The 20,197-nt window shown below is 49.9% G+C and overlaps 1 protein-coding gene across 2 annotated transcripts in view; it reads right to left on the bottom strand.

The window, feature by feature from the left end:
* The window catches only part of CFAP74 (cilia and flagella associated protein 74), a 927,349-nt gene that overhangs the window by 491,976 nt on the left and 415,176 nt on the right, over positions 1-20,197 (bottom strand). For both annotated transcript variants that reach the window (XM_085609345.1, XM_085609347.1), the window contains exon 21: positions 19,569-19,691. In XM_085609345.1, coding sequence (XP_085465471.1) covers positions 19,569-19,691 — 123 coding nt within the window. The remainder of the gene's footprint in view (positions 1-19,568; positions 19,692-20,197) is intronic.

Here is a 20,197-nt window from a genome sequence, read left to right as displayed (position 1 = left end):
TGTAGGAGGGCTGGGGGCAGCCCTTCGCGCTCTGCCAGCTTTCAGCAATACACCTGCCTATGCCAACTGCTGACTCCCTGCTCTGGCTGACCAGTTGTGGGTGCCCTTCTGAGCACACCGCCTGGTGAGGGCTCTAGCGACGCTGCGACGTCTGTGTGAAGCATGTCCCGCCTGGGGTACGTTGCCTGTGGTCTTGGACGTCCTTGGCCTGGGGCGTGCGCTCACTGTCAGGAATCGGGCACAGCGGCGCCTACCTCGCAGATTCCCGAGGCGAACTACATTTCCCATGAGGCAAATGCGGAAGTGTGGATAAAGGCGCTCGGACGACGGGAGCTGGCGCGCGTAATTCTTCTGTTACTTCCGTTTTGACCAGCGAGGACGCAAGTGTTGCCTCCGTAGGACTTCTGTTTGGGCCGCTAGGTGAACCGGCGAGGACTTCAAAGGGGCCGGATGCGGCGCGGCGGAATCGTGAGTACCGCTGAAAGAGCATTTCTCGCTCTTGCGGTTTCCGGACTCGATTGCTTTTAAACTCCTCATAGCGGAATCCGAAGGGCGGCTGCCGGCTATGATACTAGGAGGCTCAGAGACTTTCACTCCTATCTTTTGTTTCCTTTGGTTTTGAAGCACAGCGGAGCGGCGCGGTGATTCGAACTGCTCGCTACCGTGTGTGCATTTGGTGTGACATGTAGAAGCCCTCTCAGGGTTTGGGCACAAAAACATTGAAAGCGGTTCAAACCAACCGCAAGCATCCTGTGTGGTTTAATTGAGCTCTGGACGAACCCCTCAGGGACCCGTTACAAAGTACAGCGGTGACGAAACCGTTGGTTGCTAGTAGAACCCCAAGAGGGGGAAAAACAGATACGATGCAATGGACAGGCTAAACATTTCTTCTTGATTTCCAGAGTTGGGACTAAGACTACGCACTTCCCCCATTTGAGGCAGAGGAGGTATTGTCTGGGGTACGTGTGGTGAAATATTTGCTGGTGCAGAGTGTATGAGAGAGGGAAAAAACTAAGCCATTAATGTTTGTGGTATTGTGTTGCAGAACCCTGTATCCTTAAAGGCTATTTGAAGACTTTCTGTGGGGAGGTTTCCTTCATTCCTCATTTCCAGGTATAGCGAATAACCTCTTAGCGAGAATTTATGAGAGTAGAGTTATATGCATATGTCTGATGCCATTGTTCCTTATCGTTACAGGTCCTAACTCCCCTGCTGTTCCTTTCCCTACCCTTCCCTCGCCTGATCCCTCGAACACCCTGTTTATTTCACCTGGGTGTTGGTGATATCAGGAGGTGGAGCCTTTTTTCTGCCACGCTGGATTCCGTGGAGCATACCCTGACAGAATTACGCGCCCACGAAATTAGCTCTGCCCGATCCAGGGGTGGTAGAAAATGGCGTCCATGGACGATGTCCTTCAGGCATTGTTGGCTGTGCAACAGGAACTGGCAGCCTCCAAGGCAGAGACAGCAGCATTAAGAGATAAGGTAGAGAGGTTGTCTCGGAACCCGTTTGACGCCTCTACGGCAGCGTCACAGATACAGGTCACGGTACCTCCGCCTATCCCTTTGGCTAGTCCGGAGAGATACGCAGGAGACCCGTTGAAGTTACAGGTTTTTCTGACACAGATACTGCTGCACTTCTCTTGTAAGCCGGCCTCGTTCCCTACACACCACTCAAGAGTAGCTTTTGCTATATCCTATCTCGTAGGAGATGCAGCCAACTGGGCCGTCCCACTGGTTCAGAACAATGACGCGGTCCTTTCCGATTGGGCGGCCTTTAGAGTAGAATTTGAAAAGGTGTTCGACCGAAGGGCCACCACTTTTAATGCTGATAAGGAGCTCTTAGAACTTAAACAAGGGAAGAATGAGTTGGTCTCGTATATCACTTCCTTTAAGAGGCTCGTAGCTGAGACGGCGTGGCCAGAGGAGAAAAGGATGTCCTTGTTCTATCAGGGTTTGAGGGACGAGCTAAAGGATGTGTTGGCCCAGATAGATCCCCAGCCTACTACGTGCACGGAAATGATCAATCTAACATTACGGTTGGATGGCCGCCTGGCCGAGAGAGGGGGTGACAGAAGGCGGTGGGAAAAAGGGCCCGGCCGCTCGGAGAGAACCCCTCGACGACTGGTTGACACTCAGGTGCTGGTGTCGGAACCTATGGAGATAGGGGCTGTTAGAACACCTTTGACAAGGGAAGAAAGAGAAAACCGACGAGTGCATGGGTTATGCATGTATTGCGGTAAAGGGGGCCATTACGTGAGGGAATGCCCTTCCAAACCAAAAAATGCTGGGGCCTGGCCCCGGAACAAGAGTGCGGCTGTGTCCACGACGCTTCCCACCGGACTGGCGGAGGAACAGCCGGGAGGAGGGGTGGCAGGAAAAGGATGGAAGATTCCTTCTTTGGACACCACTAGTTTCAGGGAGATTGAGTCTCACATAGTGCTCCACATGACCTTAGAAAGCCGGCAACAGAGCCACCCGGTGAAGGTGATGATAGACTCCGGGGCCACCGGAAACTTTATCCATGATGGTCCGGTAAAGACCCTTAATCTCCAAAGAGTAGCAAAGGAAACGCCCGAGGAAGTCCTGGCGGTGGATGGAAAACCGTTAAATTCGGGTTTAATCATAGAGCAAACCGAACCGGTCTGTTTGGCACTCCGAGTCCAACAGGAGAAACACCTAGATGAGTTGTCTTTGAATATTATTGAGGCGCCTCAATACGAAATCATTTTGGGTATGCCATGGTTGCGACACCACAATCCCACCATTGATTGGAGAAATAGGACCATTCAGTTTCAGTCAGAGGAATGTATAAGCCATCTGGTGCCTTTCGATCTCTCCGCAGCTACGGAGTTGACACATCCTCATGTAGTAGCCACAGCGGCGGAGAAAGAAACGCAGTTGCCTCCGGAATATGCCCAGTTTAGTGATGTGTTTAGCGAGAGCAAAGCAGAACAACTGCCTCCACACAGAGAATACGACTGCCGCATTGATCTAGTGGAGGGAGCCAAAATTCCAGCATGCAGGGTGTACGCGTTGTCTGTGCCAGAAACTAAGTATCTGAGGGAATATCTGGATCACTACGTAAAGATAGGCTTTATTCGACCCTCTAGATCCCCGGCGGCTTCTCCGCTATTTTTTATAGCCAAGGCCAATGGCGATCTCAGGGCATGTGTGGACTATAGACAACTAAACAAGAACACTGTTAGGAATAGATACCCGTTGCCCCTAATCCCAGACTTACTTGATCAGGTAAGGGAGGCATCTATTTATACGCGGTTAGACCTAAGAGGAGCATACCATTTGGTACGCGTCAGGGAGGGGGACCAATGGAAGACGGCGTTTAAGACCAGGTTCGGGTTGTTTGAGTATACTGTTATGCCGTTCGGCCTCTGCAACGCCGCGGCGGCATTCCAGTATTTTCTAAACAATGTGTTAAAGGATTATGTGGACCTGTTTGTTGTCGTCTATATATATGACATCCTCATCTATTCAAAAAGGGAGGAGGAACATGGTAGACATGTATGTCAGGTGTTGTTGCGATTGCGGGAGCATGGGCTTTTCTGTAAGTTGAGCAAATGTGAGTTGGGGGTGGAAAGTGTGGAATTCCTGGGGGTGATGCTATGTCCAGAAGGTCTACACATGACGGAGAGGAAGGTACAGGCAGTACAAGAATGGCCAGCCACGAAGAACATCAGGGAGGTGCAATGCTTCCTGGGCTTTGCTAATTACTATAGGAGATTCATCCTCCAATTCTCCAAGCTCGCTGCCCCCATCACTCGTCTCCTACGAAAGGACGCTGCTTTCCACTGGTCCCATGAAGCTGAAGAGGCTTTTCGCTCGCTGAAACAAGCATTTACATCGGCCCCTGTGCTAGCGCATCCCCGACCAGAACATCCGTTTATTGTGGAAGGAGATGCTTCGGAGGAAGCCATAGGGGCGGTCTTGTCACAAAGGAATCAACACACCGGACAGCTGCACCCTGTGGCCTATCTGTCAAAAAAGCTGAACCCGGCAGAAAAGAATTACACTATAGCCGAGAAGGAGCTACTAGCTATCAAAAAGGCCTTTCAGGAGTGGAGACACTATCTGTGGGGGGCCAGTCACCCCACCACGGTTTACTCGGACCACAGGAACCTCCAATATATGAAAGCGGCTCGACATCTCTCCCAGCGCCAAATGAGATGGATGCTGTTTTTCGCAGGCTATGATTTTACTATCACGTTCCGTCCCGGAGTGGAGAACCGCAAGGCAGATTCCTTGTCTCGGCAGGACTCGGCAGGTACCCCTGCACAACACACGACTCCGGACTCCATCATAGATCCATCTAAGGTGTTATGTGCTGTTACGATAAACAGCTTCCTAGACTGCGTGAGAAAACATGCCACCAAGGAGACTTGGCAGGATTGGGCCCAGGAGGAGGAAGGGTGTACAGTGCGTGATGGGTTGCCTTTCCGGGGAAACAAACTCTATCTTCCCACAAAGGAACTCCGTCTGAAGGCTTTTACATGGTGCCATGAATCTCTGCTGGCAGGACATCCCGGAATCCAGAAAACCTTACAGTTGATCCAACGCCATTTCTGGTGGAAGTTCTGGAACAGAGACGTGACCTCCTGGGTGACGAAGTGCGAGGACTGTGCCCGAGCCAAGACGGAAAACACCAGGAGAAGGGGGAAGCTTATGCCTTTGCCAACCCCCAGGCTACCGTGGCGAAACATCAGTCTTGACTTCATCACAGGACTGCCTCCTGAGAAGGGGTTTTCTGCCATTATGGCAGTAGTGGACGGGCTAACAAAGATGGGGCATTTCGTTTCGTGTGGAAATCTACCCACAGCTGGTCAGGCTGCACAGTTGCTACTTAGCAACATCATCAGAGCACACGGAATACCGGAAGTGATCGTATCCAACAGAGGCCCCCAGTTCATTGCACGGTTCTGGAGAATGTGGTGCAAGGCATTGCACATTGAATCCGCGTTATCCACAAGCTTCCACCCACAGACCGATGGCCAGACAGAACGCCTGAACCAAACACTAAAGTAATACCTCAGGTGTTATGCGAAAGAGGCACAGGACTCCTGGGTTGATCTCTTATGGATGGCGGAACTGGCATATAACAACGCCAAACACAGCTCTATAGGCGATTCCCCGTTCCATGCCAACTTCGGCTACGATGCCCGCATCCTGCCAATCGCGATCCCCAAAGAGGTAGCAAGCCGGCCATCGGTGGCGACTCAGATGAAGAAACTACATGTGTTACAAAGTAAGATAAAGACCCATTTACAGCGGGCCAAGCTGACATATAAAAAATGGGAATACAGACATCGGAGCGAAGGGCCACAATATCAGGTGGGGGATCGGGTATGGCTATCCACCAAGAACATCCGGTTCAAATTAAGGAGTATTTTCCATCCACGATTCATTGGCCCATACACTGTAGTAAAACAAATCAATCCGGTGACCTACAAACTAAAGCTGCCCGGTTCCTTACGAATCCACCCGGTGTTCCATTGTCAGCTCCTGAAACCGGCCATGGGTGCACGCAGAAGGGCCCCACCGCCGGTGTTGCGTGATGGGGGATGGGAATACGAAGTGAAAAGTATCAAGGATTCCAAGTGGAGACGAGGGGGGCTATGGTATTTAGTAGCATGGAAGGGGTACACAGCTGAGGACGACTCATGGGAACCCCAGCACAACGTCCATGCTCCTGCTGCAGTAAGGTCGTTCCATCAGCGCTTTCCGGGGAAGCCCGGACCTGGAAGGCACTGGGAAGAGGGATCTACTGTCAGGAATCGGGCACAGCGGCGCCTACCTCGCAGATTCCCGAGGCGAACTACATTTCCCATGAGGCAAATGCGGAAGTGTGGATAAAGGCGCTCGGACGACGGGAGCCGGCGCGCGCAATTCTTCTGTTACTTCCGTTTTGACCAGCGAGGACACAAGTGTTGTCTCCGTAGGACTTCTGTTTGGGCCGCTAGGTGAGCCGGCGAGGACTTCAAAGGGGCCGGACGCGGCGCGGCGGAATCGTGAGTACCGCTGAAAGAGCATTTCTCGCTCTCGCGGTTTCCAGACTCGATTGCTTTTAAACTCCTCATAGCGGAATCCGAAGGGCGGCTGCCGGCTATGATACTAGGAGGCTCAGAGACTTTCACTCCTATCTTTTGTTTCCTTTGGTTTTGAAGCACAGCGGAGCGGCGCGGTGATTCGAACTGCTCGCTACTGTGTGTGCATTTGGTGTGACATTTAGAAGCCCTCTCAGGGTTTGGGCACAAAAACATTGAAAGCGGTTCAAACCAACCGCAAGCATCCCGTGTGGTTTAATTGAGCTCTGGACGAACCCCTCAGGGACCCGTTACAAAGTACAGCGGTGACGAAACCGTTGGTTGCTAGTAGAACCCCAAGAGGGGGAAAAACAGATACGATGCAATGGACAGGCTAAACATTTCTTCTTGATTTCCGGAGTTGGGAGTAAGACTACGCACTTCCCCCATTTGAGGCAGAGGAGGTATTGTCTGGGGTACGTGTGGTGAAATATTTGCTGGTGCAGAGTGTATGAGAGAGGGAAAAAACAAAGCCATTAATGTTTGTGGTATTGTGTTGCAGAACCCTGTATCCTTAAAGGCTATTCGAAGACTTTCTGTGGGGAGGTTTCCTTCATTCCTCATTTCCAGGTATAGCGAAAAACCTCTTAGCGAGAATTTATGAGAGTAGAGTTATATGCATATGTCTGATGCCATTGTTCCTTATCGTTACAGGTCCTAACTCCCCTGCTGTTCCTTTCCCTACCCTTCCCTCGCCTGATCCCTCGAACACCCTGTTTATTTCACCTGGGTGTTGGTGATATCAGGAGGTGGAGCCTTTTTTCTGCCGCCGCTGGATTCCGTGGAGCATACCCTGACACTCACGTCGGGGTCCCCCCTGGGGGGCTCGTTCATTTAGCCCCTGGTGGCCTCCTGGACGATCATTAACCCCTGGTGCAGTCTGGCTGGCGGTGCGCGAGGATCTGAGTCGCCCAACTCCCTCAAGTCACTTTAGTGGCCTGTCCCTACTTTCTTCTTCCGCTCTAAATCACCATCATGGGCAGAGTCAATAGAACGCAAACCCGTCTCCCGTTTGATACAAAAAGTACTAAATCTAAGGAGGCGGACAGGCCGCCCTCAACAGATTTCGGCGCATTTCTCGCTCTCGCGGTTTCCAGACTCGATTGCTTTTAAACTCCTCATAGCGGAATCCGAAGGGCGGCTGCCGGCTATGATACTAGGAGGCTCAGAGACTTTCACTCCTATCTTTTGTTTCCTTTGGTTTTGAAGCACAGCGGAGCGGCGCGGTGATTCGAACTGCTCGCTACTGTGTGTGCATTTGGTGTGACATTTAGAAGCCCTCTCAGGGTTTGGGCACAAAAACATTGAAAGCGGTTCAAACCAACCGCAAGCATCCCGTGTGGTTTAATTGAGCTCTGGACGAACCCCTCAGGGACCCGTTACAAAGTACAGCGGTGACGAAACCGTTGGTTGCTAGTAGAACCCCAAGAGGGGGAAAAACAGATACGATGCAATGGACAGGCTAAACATTTCTTCTTGATTTCCGGAGTTGGGAGTAAGACTACGCACTTCCCCCATTTGAGGCAGAGGAGGTATTGTCTGGGGTACGTGTGGTGAAATATTTGCTGGTGCAGAGTGTATGAGAGAGGGAAAAAACAAAGCCATTAATGTTTGTGGTATTGTGTTGCAGAACCCTGTATCCTTAAAGGCTATTCGAAGACTTTCTGTGGGGAGGTTTCCTTCATTCCTCATTTCCAGGTATAGCGAAAAACCTCTTAGCGAGAATTTATGAGAGTAGAGTTATATGCATATGTCTGATGCCATTGTTCCTTATCGTTACAGGTCCTAACTCCCCTGCTGTTCCTTTCCCTACCCTTCCCTCGCCTGATCCCTCGAACACCCTGTTTATTTCACCTGGGTGTTGGTGATATCAGGAGGTGGAGCCTTTTTTCTGCCGCCGCTGGATTCCGTGGAGCATACCCTGACACTCACGTCGGGGTCCCCCCTGGGGGGCTCGTTCATTTAGCCCCTGGTGGCCTCCTGGACGATCATTAACCCCTGGTGCAGTCTGGCTGGCGGTGCGCGAGGATCTGAGTCGCCCAACTCCCTCAAGTCACTTTAGTGGCCTGTCCCTACTTTCTTCTTCCGCTCTAAATCACCATCATGGGCAGAGTCAATAGAACGCAAACCCGTCTCCCGTTTGATACAAAAAGTACTAAATCTAAGGAGGCGGACAGGCCGCCCTCAACAGATTTCGGCGCAGATCACTCAGAAGATGCAACAAATGTTTACCACTATACAAAAAACTCTCCTGGCTATGGATGGGAAAATTGACTCATTGGTGTACTGTATTGACAGGATGTCAGAACGCCTAGATAAACAAGCGGAGAGCACGGACATGGCCGGACGTAGGATCACCGAGGTCGAGGAGGCCCAGACCGAGACAGCCCTGGTTCAAAAACAAATGGCTAAAACCCTCGCTACGCTTCAGGATAAGGCGGAAGACCTGGAGACCCGGTCTCGCCGCAGTAACATACGTATTACGGGCCTTCCAGAGTCCACCCCAATGGGCAATGCTGAACAATTTACTGAAAAACTGCTCATCTCCTTATTAGGCCGCAATACCTTCTCTGAACTCTTTGTGATTGAGAGAGCGCATCGTTCACTGGGCCCGCATCTCCCTCCAGGCGCGCCACCGCGCCCAGTGATATTAAAACTTTTGAATTATCGAGATGGCGACTCGGCCCTGAGGCAGGCCAGGGAACTGAGGGCCCTCCAATATGAAGGTTCAGCGATTTCACTTTATCCAGACTTCACTGCCAAAGCCCAGGACGCTCGTCGTCTCTTTAATCCCCTTAAGCGACAACTCCGGGACCACGACATCTCCATGCTATGCTGTATCCGGCGAAATTAAAGGTGAATCTAGAGGGCTCTTCCGGCGTCTTCACAGACCCGAAAACTCTGCAAAAAGCCATGAAGGACATACTCAAGAAATCTACGTCTGAGGCTGTGCGAGAAAACACGTCGGAGGCAGTGGAGGGCGCAAAGGGAGGCTCCCTTGAGGACAATGACTAGAACACTTGGACTGAGTTTCCTCCACACTGTAAAGTATTGTTTTCTGTTTTCCTAATGCCCGCATATTTTGCTCGGTTGCCCTGTTGAAATTGTGGGAGTGTCTTTACTCTTGTGTAGATGGGTTTCCGTGCCGATCCCTCATTAGACTCACTCTTTACACTTCAAATAAGTTGAGGTTACCTGCATATTTCGCTATGTGTGATAGGAAGTTATACAGGCTTGCACTTTGCGCTTTCCTTCTCGTTGATGCTATGCTGATATGTTCTGGATGGGTATAATGCACCACTGGGATTGTTGCTTATAGCGAGGAATACGTTCATCTGGCCCAACTCAGTGGCTCCTCACTAATTGCCTACATATGTATAATGCTATATAGCTTGACGCCGGTGGCTGCCTGTGGTGCTTTGGTAACATCCGTCCGTGTGTTACACACTACATAGCTAGTCGCCATCTTTCCCCAAAGGGGCCTGGGGGTGGGTATGACCAGGCCATGCCACGATTGAGGTGACATGGCGTGGGTGGGGGGAGGTACGGGTTGCCGTGAATTACTGTTTGTTTTCCTTGTGGGGTTATTACATTTTTGGTTTTTGGTATTATTTTCAGAGACACATACACAATGGTACACATGCCATCACTACGGCACGATTTGCTCATCGGCCTGATGCCCCTAGGGCACTTTCTAACAGTCACAATCACGCTGCATCGCCCTAAAAGATGGAGGCCACATTGAGGTTTCTGTCCTGGAACGTTAGAGGTCTCAATGACCAACGTAAGACTAGGAAAGTTATGTCGTATCTCACCAGGCACACTATTGATATCGCCCTTCTACAGGAAACACATCTCCCGATGACACATATCCCGCAAACCTGAAACAAAATTCGAGGCACGATCCATGCTGCAGGTTTCACCTCACATGCACGCGGGGTCCTCACTTGGATCAACCCCAAATCTCGCCTCACACTCGAGGAACTGCACACTGACACCAATGGCAGGTATGTGGTGTCTATATGTAAAGGGAGGGGCTTGGATTGCATATTAATTAATGTGTACGGTCCCAATCACGACTGCCCCCAGTTCTTCCACGACTTGCTCATGCTTGCTCGACGCCTGCCTGACGTCCCACAATTGTGGGGAGGGGACTTTAACTGCACACTTAATCCTGACCTAGATCGATTAGGGGGCCCTGCAAGGCACCGTTCGTAGGCGGCGGAGGCCATTCTGGCTGCTCTGACGGAATTGCACCTCGTAGATGTTTGGCGTCCCCGGTCGAGTGTGACAGGTGGCTTTACACATTACTCAGCACCTCATAATCTCCATACCTGCATAGATTATTGGTTCTTGGCAGGCTCTTTTAGGCAACAAATACGCGGCTGCGAGGTCTTCCCGTGCACCTACTCGGATCATTCTCCTTTGTTATTTACATGGCGCTTATCCCCATACGCGTTACTAGATGAAGCCTTCAAGGCGGAAATGTTGGAGGCCATGGAGACTTTTTTGCGACTAACCTGGGCTCGGTTCCGCACTTTTCCACTATTTGGGAGACCTTCGAGGTCTATGTCCGTGGGGAAGCCATATCTAAACATTCGGGGTTTCTGAAATCGATTAGGGGCGGTTAACTCTCTTGGAGCACAAGCTTTCGGATATAGAGAGAAATTTGGGCACCTCTGAAGATCCTTCTCTACAGACCGCACTTAAGGAAACACTTGAGGAATATCACATGGAGGCAGATAGAGAGGTCAAGTTGATGGGCAAATACGCAGGGGTGCGAGTATGTGAGGAAGGGGAGCGTCCGGGTTCGACACAGGCGAATCTCATGAGAGGGCGCCGCAACACTACTCAACCCATACAACTGCTCAAAGAGGACGGGGATACCGTTGTAGACGCGGATGGGGTGGCGGAACAATTTCGGCAGTATTACGCTGATCTCTACAAAGCTCGGCCTCACTCCACACCCTCTGACCCGCTTCAGTACCTAGAATATATAAAGTTACCCTGGCTGTTGGACTCACACAGAGTACCTGATACGCCCCCTTAAAACGTGGGAGATACATTCCGCTCTGTCCACCATGGGCTCAGGCAGCGCCCCGGGGCAAGACGGGCTCACTGTGGGATTCTATAAGGAATTGAAGGACCTCCTGACCACCCACTTACTCACTCTGTTCGAAGAAATGAGCGAGGAAGGCATTATGCCCCCCCGATGAGGGACGCTCTCCTGGTCGTTCTACTGAAGCCTAGAAAGCCTCCACACCACTGCTCCTCTTATCATTCATTTTCCCTTTTAAATGTGGATACAAAGATCTTCGCTAAAATCCTAGCTAATAGACTGAGCCCCCTTATGCCGACTCTTGTGGGCCCCCGAACAGGCCGGCTTTATACCAGTTTGTTCACTTACTCACAATCTACGCACTGTTTTCGGAGCCATCCAGCATACCAAACCAGACACCAAGGCTGCTGCGATTTTCCTTGATGCTGAAAAAGCATTTGACTCTGTGGAATGGAGCTTTATGTTTTTCGGGAGGTGCCTCCTGTCCCTCGGCGCCCGACCCCGGACTTACCAGTGTCACCTCCCTCTTATGCCCCACAGTCCCCGGAGACCCGAACAGGGTCCACGCTGATGTCACCGGAAGAGAAGGTGGAGCGCTGGCCCTTTCAGGAATGGGCTTCCCTGGCGGACGAAGGACACGCCCCCTATGACGACGTCGCACGGGATTGGCTGACCTACGGAAGAAAGGGAGCAGATGCGGAAGCTGAAGGAGGATGGGAGACGCGAGGAGAAGCGACGGAGCAGGAAGACGGCGACCGGACCGCGGAGACCGAGAGACGAGACACGGAAGCTGGAGAAGAGTCGAAGAAGGAGCCAGGAGGTGGGAACCACGCTGCGCCCTGCCAGGTTCCTGGCTGCAACAGGTACGAAGTCGTATCCTGGGTCCAGGGAAGCGGGTCTGGGCTAAAGCGGGGGGGACCTCGTGGTAGTCAGTGGACGGTTCATCTACGACTACCGTCCTATGGTATAGCTTTTGGTGTTGGCCATTCTATCACTCGCACTCTACTTCCTTACTGCGGTGTCCCTCACAAACCCTGCCCCAGACTGATAGATCGTTCTTTGAGACTGAGAGGACTCTCTTTCTTTTTTGTTTTATGTGCCGAGCCTACGCCCCTACCGGTGAAGTAACCAGGCAACGCGGGGGACCCTAGAAGACAGACGACGCCGGAGAAAAAGCCGGAAGGCCGGAATCCTGTCAAAATTCCATCTCGTGTGGGACTGTAAAACTCCAGAAGCAATTGTCAAGACCTATAATTAAACCAGCCTCTCGATACTTACTAGTCTCGCGTCCTTATTTACGCTGCCCGGGGATGGTGAACCCCACAATGTTGTTGACCCTGGAGAGAATGGGGCTGGGTAGAATCTTCATACGTCTGATCTCCACATTATACACAGACCCAAGGGCCCGTGTGCGGGTGGCAGATGTAGTCACGGCCCCTCTGCAGATATCGCGGGGAACCAGACAGGAATGCCCACTCTCCCCATTGTTGTATGCGTTGGTGGCGGAACCGTTAGCTTGTGCAATGCGTGAATATCACAGGCACAGGGGGATTCGGTACCCGTGGTATAACCTCATTATATCGGCATACGCGGATGACACTTTGCTCTATATTCGTGATCCTGCTCAAAACGTATCTCCTGTCCTCCGCGAGGTGGTGCGCTTTGGTGCATGCTCTGGGCTGAAAGTTAATTGGGAGAAATCGGTTATATTCCCTCTCACCCCCGCAACGCTTCCTGATGAACTGGAATCTCCCCTGCAATGGATCACGGACCCAGTACGCTATTTTCGTATTCAGGTCCATACAGACCCGGTCCAGGTATTCCAAGAGAATTACGGTCGGGCTGTTAATAAGCTTGAGGAAGACACTGCGAGGTGGATCTGCCTCCCCCTCTCCCTTTTGGGCAGAATTTCCCTCATAAAAATGGTGGTCCTCCCCAGATTTTTATCCCTGTTTCTTAATATTCCAATGGTATTACCCGCACAGTTCTTTAAAACTCTAAGAACACTACTGATTAGATTGACCTGGGCTGACAAACAACCACAGGCCAGCTGGGCCGTTCTCACTTTACCATACTCTATGGGAGGACATGGGGGCATATTATCAAGCACGGCGTTAAAATTATCGCCGCTTTAGCGGCAGAAAACTGCCACAAAAGAGGCGATAATGGGCTTGATAATATGCCGCAGAGAATTCCAATAGAAGCCCATGTTGACACCAGAACATGGGCTTCTATGGGAATTCTCTGCGGCATATTATCAAGCCCATTATCGCCGCTTTAGCGGCAGTTTTCTGCCGCTAAAGCAGCGATAATTTTAACGCCGTTTCTTGATAATATGCCCCTTGGTGCTCCTGACCTTGACTTACACTATCGAGCAGCTCAGGCCTCACATGCATATCACTGGCTACACCAACAGATGCCCCCTCCGCATCTGCTCATAGAGCGATTATCTACTGCTCCCTCCCCCTTGGCAACGGCACTGTTCCATGCTCCGCGTCGCACTACAGGTGTCTTAGATTCAATCAACACCACTACATATGCTTGGCTAAATCTTCTTAACCGAAAAGCGCTCTCAATATTATACTCCCCAGCTTCCCCTATTGCTTGGTGCGAATGGCTTCCGATGCTCACCGCACCAGAAATGATAAGCGCATTACATTCCCTGGGTCTGGACACTATTGGGGATTTCTTTGAGGACGGGGCCGGCAGAGACGGTGAAAGTTTGTTACAGATCGAGCCCTCGCCGTCTGTCTTAACCACCTTCCATTACTTTAGAGCCCGCAGTGCACTCCGAGCATTGCTCAGAGAGGAATTGCAGGAACCCCCAGAGGTACACTCCTTCATAACTCTGGATCGAGCTAAGTCTCCGAAGTGACTGGACTGGTATCCCTGATTTATTCTAGAACCATGGAGCTGCGGCGTTACACGTACACAAAAGCTAGGCTTGAATGGCAGGCAGACCTAGAGATCATGATAGATGACACCATGTGGACATACTGTTGTGAGGCCACCAAGCGGATCTCTCTCAATGGCCGGCATTGTCTTATCCAATTTAAATTCCTTAATAGGATATACCATACACCAGTACGTCTGTACAGATTTGGGCTATGTGAGACAGCTGACTGTGAGAGATGTGGGATGCGGGAGGCTGACTTTATAAATCTCGCCTGGTTGTGCCCTACTATAGCGACCTTTTGGCTACAGGGCTTTGCCGAAATAAGTGCAGTCACACAAAAAACCCTCAGCCCTGACCCATTACTAGCCCTGCTTGGCTATTCAAAGAAGTTGCCAAAACCAATTTGACGTTTGGTCGCTATAGCCTTATTAATTGCTAAGCGCGTCCTAGCAATACACTGGTTGCGTGGTCCCCCTCCCACCTTGGCACAATGGTCCAGAGACATGTTGTTTTGTAATACCCAAACTGAAGTGTATAGTGAATTGTTATCTCCCAGGAATTGCCCTAAAAACTTTTGGAGCCTGTACACCACTTATGTGACATCTCAGGCTCAAGAGACTCCTTCTCCACCTGCCACTATGAGGGGGGCTGGTCAGTCAGAGTGACCCCTATTGGAATCGAGACACTTGTGGTGGGCTAGATGCTTGGATTTGGGATGATGTGTCCTCATTATTCAATGTTTGTTTCATTTTTTCTCTTTCTGAAAGTTCTATAGGTTCAATTCAATTGGGACTCGATACGTTAATTTTTGGATTCGGTCTTCATTGCTTGTTATGATCTCATCAGTGGAGAAGTGTGGCTCAATGATTAGAGCGGCAGACCCTGATGCAGAGGTCTAGCCCAGGACCAGGGTTCAATTCCCCGCCTCGGCGGGTCTTGGGCTAAAAAATTCCACGGACCTGATAATTCTCGCCTCGGTGCCATTCCAATCATGGAGTCCCACTCTGCAACTCTGGGCAATAGCTTGCTTAATCTCCACAACGGCCCCCACAACGCTAAGGATGCCTGGCCTCCACCTTGGGGGTGCCCAGGAGTGGACGCCTCACAGGGAAAGCCAGGATGGGTTCCACAGCGGTATTCGTACAAGCGCCTTGAGACCCTTGCGGGTGAGTAGTGCGCTATACAAGTATCAATTTACATTTACATCAGCCTGGATTTAGTATAGTAGCATTGTGTACTTTTGTTTCACAAGTCATGAGAGATATTGTATGTGTATATGATTTTCCTTTTGTATTGTATAAATGAAAAAGGAAAATAAAATAATACAAAAAAATACAAACAAAAAAAAAGGCATGTGTCAGAAAAATGATGCAGGAGGCCATGAGGGCCAAAAGCCTCAGAGTCCGTCTCACTGAAATCCAGGATAGAGGCTGAAACATTGGTATCATAGCCCGAATATTCTTTACTCGCTGGTCAGAAGAATAGACCTGTAACTGCACTGTGTCCAGAACAGCTCCTATGAAAGGAAGCATTTGAGAGGGAGTCAGTTGTGACTTTGGCACATTGACAGTTAACCCCAGCAACTGCAGAAGGTTTGCCGTAGTCTGGAGGTGGGAGACAGACATCTTGGGGTGAGCTCGCCTTTAACAGCTAATTGTCAAGCTAAGGAAAGACTAGAATCCCTGACCTTTGCAGATGAGTTCCAACCACCGCCATATAACTTTGGTAAACACCAGAGAAGCGTTGGTAAAAGCGAAGGGGAGCACAGCTAACCGTGAACCGCAGGTAGCGCCATGGGCAGGAAGGGAGGGGGTTTTGAAATAAGCATCCTGCAAGTCCAGTGATACCATCCAGTCTCCTGGGTCCAGGACAGATAGGACTTGTGCGAACATGAGCATCTTTAACTTCTCCTTTTTCAGGACGAGTTTGAGATGTTGCAGGTCTAAAGTAGTCCTCCCTCCTTCTTGGGCACCGCAAAGTAGCCAGATTAGCAACCACTACCTACTTCTGATGTCGGCACTTTCTATATAGCTCTTTTGTACAAGAGAGCGAAGACTTCCTAACGAAGCGAGAAGAGTTGGTCCTCTGTCAACTTGTCATAAATAGGTGCCATGGGGGGTGGGTGGGGTCACAAAGGAAAGGGAGTAGCTACTTTGGACAGTCAGATATTATTGACCACCAGAGGTGCAGGTGATGGCGCATCCTGCCCCCCCACTGGATGCCTGGGATGACCAGAGGGCATACTAAAGAGGTTTGGAGGCTGCGGTTGGTGGGGGAGGGTGGTGAACTGGCTCAACCTCTGGCTTCCTGTCTCATGTGGTATATGGGAACTGTGACCTTGGCCTCGAAAAGATTGTGAGGATTGCTGGACAGGGTGTTTGGCGTGGGGCCATGGAAAGGCCCAAGGACCTGCCCGTAGCTCTGCTATCTTTAAAGAACTCAAGCTCAGAGTCAGTCTTGCCTCCACACAACTGAGAGCCATCAAAAGTCATGTCCATGAGCGAGGTTTGGGCATCTCCCGAAAAGTCAGTGGCTCTCAGTCAGGCATGGCACCTAAGGGCCACTGAAGAGGAAATCGTTCTGCCCGGTGAGTCGGTCGCATCCAGTCCACATCAGATGGTGAACATGGCTGCCTCCCTCCCATCATCAATTATTTGAGAGAGTATGGCTTGGGCCTCTTCTGAGACCATGGGCAGCACTTGCGCAACCGAGTACCAGATGAGATGCATGTGGTGTTCACCAACTGCAGTACCAAGCTGGAGGAAGAGAACACCCTCTTCCAGAAGGTACCCAGCCTTTTGGATTCTCTGTCTGGTGGATTGGTAGGGAATGCGCTAGGGTGAATTTTGGAGGTGGAGGCCTGTACCACCAAGCTCTCTGAGGTAGGTTGCTGGGTGAGGAAACTGGGGTCCCTTGGGGTGGTGATGGTGGCAGGCAATTGTCCTGTGCACATGCGGGCCGGTGCAGGGCTTGGACCAGGCTCCAAGCAGGACATCAGTAAGGGCTTCACTGAGTGGGAATAACGGTTCAGAGAAGGTAACTCCCGGATAAAGCACCTCCATTAAGACGTTCATCTTGACTGCCACAAAGGGTAGCGTAAGGTCTAGGACCTCAGCCACTCTCCGCACCACCACAGCAAAGGAGGCACCCTCCTCATACCAGTTGTCCTCGGCTCCTCTAACTGGTATCCATAAGGTTCCGCAGATCCTTTCCATTCATCTCCAAATCCAGGCATATCATAGGAATAAGGTACTGGCTCCGTCATGGGGAGTTTGGCCCTTGTCGACATGGAAGACAGCATCAGACAACACCCGTCTGGCTCTGTGCTGGAGTCAGGGATGATTATGGGGATGGTGCCATCATGGGGCGACAGTGGTGCCAAGTGTGTTGACATTGGAGCTGACACCAGGGAAAGTCAAGGTGGCTCGACCTGCATTGCCCCAGATCCATCAACGGATCAAAGGGGCCTGACTCATGGAGGGGCAAGCCCTCTGGCAGAAGACCAGTAGGGGCCCCTCCCGAGCCCACAGGGACTGAAGCGGCTCCAGCAGAGATGGGCCACCCAAATATGAGGTGTATGCCCTCATAAAGTTCACGCAACTGGGCGGGGGTCGCTCCAGCTCCTGGAAAATCTGGAAGGCACAGGTTCCAATACAGACTAGGCCTTGAGTGCCGAAGCTACCTCGTCTCATCAGATGACAGACAGACAAGGAGTAGGTGAAGATCTCTTCGACTTCTTGCTCTTCTTCCCTCTATAGGGCTTACCCAACTTCCCTGACGACCTCGACTGTGACGACAAGCTCTTGGAGTGGGCCGCGAATGATCCCAAAACTTCCTCTCGACAGAGAATGTGAACGTCATGGTGTTGCACATCGAGTGGCGAGGAACTTGACGGATTGCTCCCTCAAGGCCTTGGGGTACATGGTGCTGCAACCGGCCCAGGTCTTGGCGTCATAGTAGCACTCCAAACACCACAGGCACACCAAATGCAGGTACATCACCGACATTTGTCAGTGACACACAGCTTGAAACCAGCTTTCCTAGCTGACATGCTTGATGCATCAGGAGACAAGTGTTGAATTTGTTATTGACAAAAAGTGAAAAAAGTTCAATCAAAAAAGATAGGGGGTAGCTCTTCCCTGATCTGTGCTGACTGGTGCAAAAAAAAAGAAAGAACTGGCATCAGCGAGCTGAAGTGGTGCCTTTATAGTCCATTTTTTATGACATGTAACTGTCTCACCCGTACCAAGATTTATAGGACCAAGTTAAAATAATGTTTTGGGGGGGGTGACAGAAGGAGACAGGTACCTTTAGGGTTGGTGGGGACGAGCTCTTGCTCACAGTGATGTTGCTTGTACTGTCTCCCTCTTCCTTTAGGGAGCTTGAGAACACCACAGGACCTTTCAGCTTCCTACCAATGCAAGAGAGCAGCTTAGCGATGTGTTTTGTGCTTCAGCACCTCTCATAAATTTCCTGTGTGGCACCACAAACAATTTAAATATGTCATTTGGAGGCCGGTGGTTGTCGGATAATTTCATGGTACTAAACAATTGCACCATGAGTCTGTCCCATATAAAAATTAAAGCTGGTTAAGGTCTTGTTTCGAGAAGAAGAATTTTCCATCATAGGTTTATAACATAACATAAAATATGCAAAGGGGGCATAGCATACACATTACATCTTTCACTGATATTGGGCTTCTCAAACACCTCCTACCTTGGTAAAGGTTTGTTAAAACATGTAAGGACTAGATTGTCACGTCTCAACACTGATAAGAGGCTGATGAACCAAAGAGGAAGAAAGGCTCTGTTAGAAATTGGGAGACAATGATCTCAACACAAACCCTAACTGACATATTCTTCCTATAGTTAATGCAAAGATAGAGACAGTTTGTGCAAGGGGCTAGAATGTCTAACTTTCTCTTGACCTAATTTCAGATCCATTTAGTGGCTGGGTGGTCCTACTAAGCCTCATGACTATTGTATGGTAAATCCTCCTCAAAGAGACAAAAAAGTGAAGGCTAGCCGTCAATTTGGTGCATGTTGGGATTATAGAGGTCCTTGGTTAGCCTAGGTTTAAAGGTCATTTTTTAATTTTTTTAAGAAGTTTTTTTAGAGATATGTTTAGCACAATTCTATTAACAGACATAAATGGACAGCTAGTGCAGCATTTATGCAGGCATTGCTGTTCTATTTATTTAGATAAATCTTTTGCATGTTTTAAAGGTGCAAGGATCTTCCATGAGGAAAGAAATTATCAGTGTCCATGAATTTGATGAAGATACCCATGTTAGCAAACAAATATTAGCTTCCTTAGTTCACTTTTCCCCCTATGAAACACAATTCTAGGTAAGATGAACATGAGGGCTGAAACAGAAATTAGGATCATATTATTCTAGAGATGTATCAGTAACACTGTGAAGATGTAATGTGAGGAAATAAGGTAGGCTTCAAAATTAATGTCCAAATAGAAAGGTGCAGATTACATTCTATGCTTATGCTTTAGGGAAAACTCACAGGTCTGCAGTCAGTTTTGCCAAATGTAATCTCAAAGTCATTGACCGCTTTCCCAGGTATGACTGGGGTGAAAATAACATGAAGCTTCACAGTGGCAAAGGGGCCGATGTCACCTTCGCTGACCTAAGGAGAAAAAAAACAGTTACAGTAATAGTGCAAAGACAATATCACTTACGAATTAACATTACCATAATCTACATAATTTGGTTGTGAGTCAGCACAAAATGCTGCTAGATTCTGGGTACCTTTGCCACAGTCTTATTGTTCTTCCACAGACAATGGCCTGTATTTGAATAGTGCACATCTGCCGTTGATATTGCTTTGTAATACTGCACCTCTCTGGCATGCTAATAGTGGGGTTTGTCTGATATGCCTATTTCAACACAGATCAGGGATTATGTGAGTATATAAATCTGTTTTCCAGTTGTTCTTTGTGCCTAGCAAGCTCTGAACTTTTGCTTGTTGTGGAGTCTGCTAAATTGCGCAGTTCTGGATGAGCAGTGTGTTTATTGTGTTCCTTACTTCCCTAATGTTTAGCCCTGGAAGAAGGGGAACAATGAAGTTCACAGAATATACCCAGTAAGGGCAAACGTTTTCTCTTAGGGTTCACAGCACTGCAATGCCCTAGA

The sequence above is a fragment of the Triturus cristatus genome, chromosome 1_2 (assembly GCF_964204655.1).
Source record: "Triturus cristatus chromosome 1_2, aTriCri1.1, whole genome shotgun sequence".
Lineage (NCBI taxonomy): Eukaryota > Metazoa > Chordata > Amphibia > Caudata > Salamandridae > Triturus > Triturus cristatus.
This window is presented reverse-complemented; position numbering and strand designations above follow the sequence as displayed.